At 36.1% G+C, this 6962-nt stretch overlaps 1 protein-coding gene across 6 annotated transcripts in view; it reads left to right on the plus strand.

Moving 5' to 3' along the window:
• The window catches only part of TUT4 (terminal uridylyl transferase 4), a 106135-nt gene extending 104751 nt beyond the window's left edge, over window positions 1-1384 (plus strand). For 3 of the 6 annotated variants that reach the window (XM_045548014.1, XM_045548015.1, XM_045548016.1), the window contains exon 30: window positions 659-1384. In XM_045548014.1, coding sequence (XP_045403970.1) covers window positions 659-726 — 68 coding nt within the window. In that variant the 3' untranslated portion in view covers window positions 727-1384. The remainder of the gene's footprint in view (window positions 1-658) is intronic. The other 3 variants (XM_045548010.1, XM_045548011.1, XM_045548012.1) reach the window with 1 other exon arrangement.
• The last annotated feature ends 5578 nt before the right edge of the window (window positions 1385-6962 follow it).

Genomic DNA, 6962 nt, shown 5'->3' on the forward strand with positions numbered 1-6962 from the left:
ATTGCAAACTAAGAATTCCCGGAAACTTGGAGCATTTTATCTAACCTACTTGTCTCAAAGGTATCTGTTCTAACAGATAATGTCTGAGTCTAGCCTTCAGCTCTTGGTTAACCTAGAAGTTAAGAACACTGGAGTCAGAGTCATTATAGTTAAACTAGGAGTTTAAGATATTAAAGGCAGGCACTCAGGAAGTGTTGACTGAATGAAATTATAACTTTAAGGGAAGGCCCCTGTTATGTCTCAAGGCTTGATAGATTTAAGCTGGAATTCCTAAACTACCCATGTACTTCTGGGGCATCCCTGTATTACAGAGAGGCAGAAGTTTGACTATTGTTGGGTTCTTCAGAGCAAAGAACTAGAGCTGAGGGAAGTTACCATCAGTCATACAAGCCCTTTTTGGGGGGAGAGTCTGAAATTTGTCCCTGGTGGGTTTTTTCTTCTTGACTTCTTTCCATCTCTTGTCTCCTTACCTTTCTTTCACATACCCACATTTCCCTTCCCTCTCCCTATTTCTCCCTACTCCCTCAAATGTTTTGACATGTGTCGTCTTCTAGTATATAAATAGAAAAAAAGGAAACTAGCTGCAAAAGAATTCTAAGGGGTTGTCAGATAAATAGGCACAAGCCTTTCAGTTTCCTGTCTGTGTTGTATCCAACAGACAGATGTGCCACCCGTCGGTGTAGAGAGCGTTGTCCCCACCCACCAAGAGGAAACGTGTCGGAGTAATGCGAGTCCGTTTTCTTTCAGCTGGTCTACCGATGCACAGCAACCAGCCAATCCTGCTGTCTCAAGGGTATCCGTACCTCAATGTCAGTTACATTCAGCAGAAAAAGTGACATTTAATGGAAAGCAAAACAAATCAGGTCCTGATTTAAAATTTTAACATGTTTAGATAGCTTATTTAAATTACAAGACTGTTTTTAAAGACTGTATTATTTGTATATAAATATGAACTATAGTTTTTACTAGTATCACCAAATTGAGTGATACAAATTTCATCTATTTTATTACCCTATTTTTAAGGGAATTTTATGTTTTGTTTAACCTTGATGAATTGTATAAAGAGAGAATTTAAAAAATTACATTGTTTATTTTCTATTAGCTGTATTCATACTTTGGTTGCTTCAGACTTTATATATTGTTCTTAAGAATTAGGAAAGAATTTCATGTGTTTTAAATTTGTCACTTCTATTCTTTACAGAACCTTGTAGTGCCAAAAACTTTTTAAAAGGTAAAAAATAAAATAAAATTACAACATGAAGATTCAGAATTTTTTTCTTTTACATACTTGTATATTGAACATATTCAAACTTGAAGAGCAAATTGCTTTTGGTTCTATTTGAAGTAGTTCTATTTTAAGTTAATAAATCTTTTTAACAAGAGTCAAATTTGGTTAATTCATCTGGTTTGTTTAGATCAGGGGTCCCCAACCTGTGGTGAGTTGTATACTTATTTCATTATATATTACACTGTAATAATAATAGAAATAAAGTGCACAATAAATGTAATGTGCTTGAATCATCCTGAAACCATTCCCCCCACCCCATGGAAAAATTATCTTCCATGAAAATGGTCCCTGGTGCCAAAAAGGTTGGGGACCGCTGGTTTAGATGATGGAGATGTAACAATTCAGAGATTTGTTTTATTTCAGTGAATAGAGTATTCTAAATCATAGACTTAAAGATTCAAGGATCTTGTCATGTCCTTTATTTTACTGGATCTTTACAACACCCATACGAAGTTGAGAGAAGCAGGGGCCATCTCCATTTTATCTCCACTGAAAATAAAAACTGAAGCATAAAGCAGTAAAATGAATTCCAAAGGTAGCACACACATACTTACATGTTGGAATTTGAATTAAAACATTTTTTTAACGAGAGCTTTTTAAACGTTGAGACAATTAGACAACTGGCAATTAGAATGGAGAGAAGATAATTCTTACTTACTGTGGAATTAGTATGTGCCAGACTCTATCCATTCTGAGTCCAATATTGCCACCTGGAAAGCACAGTTGCCAGGATGGTAATTGTACTTGTGATCAATTATGATTGTAGTATTGGAATTCAGACTCAAGTTGTTGGTGGCATATATACATACATTTTTTTTTTTTTTTTTAGCTGTTTTGGTACTATACAGTGAGGTGAGGTAATTTTCTCTAACCCCTTAATTAGGCAGATTTTCCAGGGATTTTAGGCTAAATGATGCTATGGATCTATTTGGAAGGTGCAGAATGTATTTTAAGGACAATATATTATCTTTGTTCTGCTCCCTCACATATTCATTAAATAGGAGACTGCCTGGGCCTTTGCCATTATTTCCCAATATGATAGATATTTGAAATCTGTTGCAGGAAGTTGAGGGTATTTGTGCTGTATTTACAGCCCTGAGTTAAGATCAGGTGTATTATTAATTTTTCATATTAAAGCTTCAGCACACCATTAAGTGATAGAGTCAGCTCATTTGTTTTGTTAATGAGACACCCGACCCAACCTATTCATTGACTCAGTGACTTGGAGCATTCAAGATTTTCTTTTAAATTAATATTCAAGCATTTCATCTCCTTCCAGGTCTTGGAGAACAGGTGATGAGGTATACAGGGGTGTTGTTCATTTTGCTATTCTACTTTTGTTTTTTTTTTTTTTTTTTTTTTTTTTTTTTTTTGAGACAGAGTCTCACTTTGTTGCCCGGGCTAGAGTGAGTGCCGTGGCATCAGCCTAGCTCACAGCAACCTCAGACTCCTGGGCTTAAGCGATCCTACTGCCTCAGCCTCCCGAGTAGCTGGGACTACAGGCATGAGCCACCATGCCCGGCTAATTTTTTTTGTATATATATTTTTAGTTGGCCAGATAATTTCTTTCTATTTTTAGTAGAGACGGGGTCTCACTCTTGCTCAGGCTGGTCTCGAACTCCTGACCTCGAGCAATCCACCCGCCTCGGCCTCCCAGAGCTAGGATTACAGGCGTGAGCCACCGCGCCCGGCCAGCTATTCTACTTTTGTATGTACAGTCAGCCCTCTGTCTGTGGGTTCAACCGACTGCAGATTAAAAATATTAGAAAAAAAATCATGTCTGTACTGAACTTGTACAGACTTTTTCCTTGTCATAATTCCCAAAACAATGCAGTATAACAACTATTTATATAACGTTTATGTTGTATTAGGTATTATAAGTAACTTAGAAGTGAATTAAAGTATACAGGAGAATGTACATGGATTATATGCAAATACTATATGCTATTTTATGTCAGGGACTTGAGCATCCTTGGAGTTTGGTTTTCTGTGGGAGATCCAAAGATAATCAATATCCCCCATGGATACTGATGGAAGATTGTATCTGAAATTTCCTTAAAATGAAAACAACCTGCAACGACAGAGAATGCCCCCAGCCCAGCCTTCCTTCCTAAAGGAGAGCAGTATACCACTTGGCAAAAGCTATTAATGGGTAACCTAGTGACCAATAACCTGAGTTTTACTTTATATGATAGTGTTATATATACTAATTGTCAGCATCTTATTTGCCCCTTCTTCAGTAACTGCCAGTGTTTGATAACTGGCAAAAGTGTCCTAAGTTGAAAAACAGAATAATCTTAGTTTATAATTTGTATAATAGCTCAGGTTTATAAATTTGCAAAGTTGATTATGAATTCAGAGTCATGGTAGAGAAATTAAAAAGTACAAAAAAATTATCAATCGTATGCAGAGAGAACACTCTCAAGATCTTATTTTGTAATGTTTTGTATAATGTTTAAAGACATGGAAATTAATATTTTCCCATGCCATTAGGATTATTAAAAATATGGGTATTAATGATATACTGTGTAATTTATTTGTTCAGTCCCCTATGGATGGACATTATAGCTGTTTCCAGTTTTTCTAATATACGTAAAATGATGGGATAAAGCTATTTGTATGTATATTTAATTATTCTGTTAGCACGAATTCCCATATACGGGATTATTGGGTAAAAGAATAAAAGTTCTAAGGTTCCCACTACATATTGCCAAAATGCCCTTCAGAAAAGTGGTTACCAATTTGCAGTTCCAGCAAACAATGTATAAAACGTGTTGGTATGCTTATAAAAAATCTTTAAACTCCAACAACTCATTTTTTTGTGAAAAATAATGTGCTTATTACAAAAGAAAATAAGCATTATATAAAAGTACAAAGAACAAACAAATCACTCAAAAGTTCATCAGTCAGAAATAAGTAATATTATTATCTGGTGAACTTCATTCATTCCAGCCATCTCTCTTAGTCATATAGACATTTACATACAAATAGTTTTACAAAAGTGGGCTCATATGCTATATTTAGTAAATATAGCAAATTAATTTTACTTGTATTTAACAGAAGAAAACAAATTGAACAAATGTTCAACTTCAATATTTTTCCCACAAGAGAATCTACTCCTGAAGGCTGGAGTTATTTTTTGTAGCATCACGTATGTTTAAATAGACTATACCTGAGTTCTGCTATGAAGGATGAGACCAGCACACTTAAGAGTTTCTCTACTTCTGGTTATTTTATTTCTTTGTAGACAGTGTTCATAATATTAGTAGTTAATTTGAACCTTATAGTTATTTCCCATTTTTTATTTAAAGTTTCTAAAGAGTTTAACTGCCATTCCTTTTACTGCTTTTTTGTTCCTAAGTTCTTAATTTGATTCTTCTTTGGTTGAATTTCATTATTGGGCAATTTTTCCCAAAGGCTCATGACTGCATATTTTTAATTTGTTACATACTTGAGAATGTGTATTCCCTTATATGGTAAGACAACTTTGGCAGAGTATAAAATTTCTGACACTTAATTTTTCTCAAACCTTTGGAGCCTTTTGCTTCATTGACTTCTGAAGTTTGTTACAAGATCTCAGACCATCTTGATTTTTCTTCCCATTATACATGACTTGATTTCTCTGCTTGGAACCTCATTTAATTTATCTTTTTAATTCATCAGGATATTTCTTGATAGATTACTGGATTTTCTTTGTGTTTTCTGTATTATCTCTATGGTTTTTACCTCTATTCTTTTCCATTTTTTTCCTCCAGCTTATTTGTGCTTTCTGTTTTATATTTTGTATTTTCTAATAAGGCCTCTAAGCTCTACCAGTCTTACTTACCATCTCTTAAGCTTTCCTTTGAACCTCTATACTTGGCTTTTTTTTTTTTTCTTTTGAGACAGGGTCTCTCTGTTTTCCAGGCTAGAGTGCAGTGGCGTTGTCATACCTCACTGGAACCTTAAACTCCTGGGCTCAAGTGATTGTCCCTCCTGGGCCTCCCAAAGATTACAGGCATGGGCCACCACACCTGGCCACATTTTTTTAAAAAAACAGGTCATGTTATGTCTTTTTTGAGTCTCTAGAGAATTTGTCATTTTAACCTTTTTGGGGGAGTGGCAGCATCTGTGATCATTCTTTTCTGACTAATGCTTATTTAAACTTAGGTCAATCTACTTAAGAATAGTAGGAAGAAGTTAGAGGAATGAGCTTTAAGTGGGATGGTTATTTTGGAACCCTCTCACCAAATCCATTTCTTCCTTTGCCCCGGGAACACATCTCCCTTTATTTCTTAGCATTAAGAGGTCATTATGCTTTATGGCAAATCTTTTAAGGCAGTGTATTTCAAATTGTGGGAAATGAAATCAATTTAGTGGTTTGTACCTAATATTAAAAACTAGTATCGAGTAGGAAATATCAGAATTCATTTTGCATAAGGAATAAGAATTCTTTCCTGAAATTTCAGTACAGAATATCCATATGTGTGTACAGAAAATTCAACATTTTTAAAATGTAGGCTGTAGTCAAAAAATTTTTCTGAGAGTCTCTTTCTGTTGCCCTGGGCAGTGGCATCATTGTAGCTCACAGCAACCTCAAACTCCTGGGCTCAAGCAATCCTGCTGCCTTAGCCTCCCAAGTAGCTGGGACTACAGGTGCACACCACAACACCTGGCTAATTTTTATATTTTTAGTAGACAGGGTCTCTTTCTTGCTCATGCTGGTCTCCATCTCCTGAGCTCAAGCAGTCCTCCCACCTCAGCCTCCCAGAGTTCTAGGATTACAGGAGTGCACCACTGTGCCCAGCCTAGTCAATGTTTTGAAGCCACCATTCCAACGCCTCATCCAATAGGTTAGCACACAGATGACAGAAATGGCCTTACAATAAGGTATTTCCTTAAGCGTCATCTCCCCTGCAATGCTTTTATTAAAATGATACCTAGAGAGATGTTCATGTCCCACTCACTCTTATCTCTTTGTTCTACTACTTCCTGCTATAGGTTAGCTGTGATGCCCGAATTTTGGTCTAGATTTTACCATATGTCTAAGTATGCTTTGAAGTTTGTTTGGAGAACTTTACTTCTATTATTAAAATTTATTGGGGTTATTTTGTGTGTGGGGGGGGTTGCTTTATACTTTAAAATGAAAGTTTTAACAATATACTGGATGATGATTTCATTGATCCATGCATTGCTTAGCCAGATGACATTTCTTTCCACCTAGATCACTTTAGTAAAGAAACAACTGCTAGAACTCTATAACAGAGATACTTATATTTTTTGAGACAGGGTCTCATTCTGTTGCCTGGGCAAGAGTGCAGTGGTATGATCATAGCTCACCGCAACCTCAAACTTCTGGGCTAAAGTGGTCCTCCTGGCTCCGCCTATTGAGTAGCTAGAACTACAGGCGCCAAGTCACCATGCCTGGCTGCCTTTTATTTTTTAAGAGATGGGGGTCTCACTATGTTGCCCAGGCTGGTCTTGAACTCCTGAGCTCAAGTGATCCTTCCACCCTGGCCTCCCGAAGTGCTAGGATTGCAGGTGTGAGCCACATGCCCAGCCAAGATGCTTATATTTATTTTTAAAAGGTAGTCCTATATGTAGTTGTATCATAAACCATACAGTTCTTACAGACAATTTCAACTCAGGTATAATCATGAATGAAAATAATCATTAAGGAATGCAAAAGCTCAAA

Source organism: Lemur catta, chromosome 3 (assembly GCF_020740605.2).
Source record: "Lemur catta isolate mLemCat1 chromosome 3, mLemCat1.pri, whole genome shotgun sequence".
NCBI lineage: Eukaryota > Metazoa > Chordata > Mammalia > Primates > Lemuridae > Lemur > Lemur catta.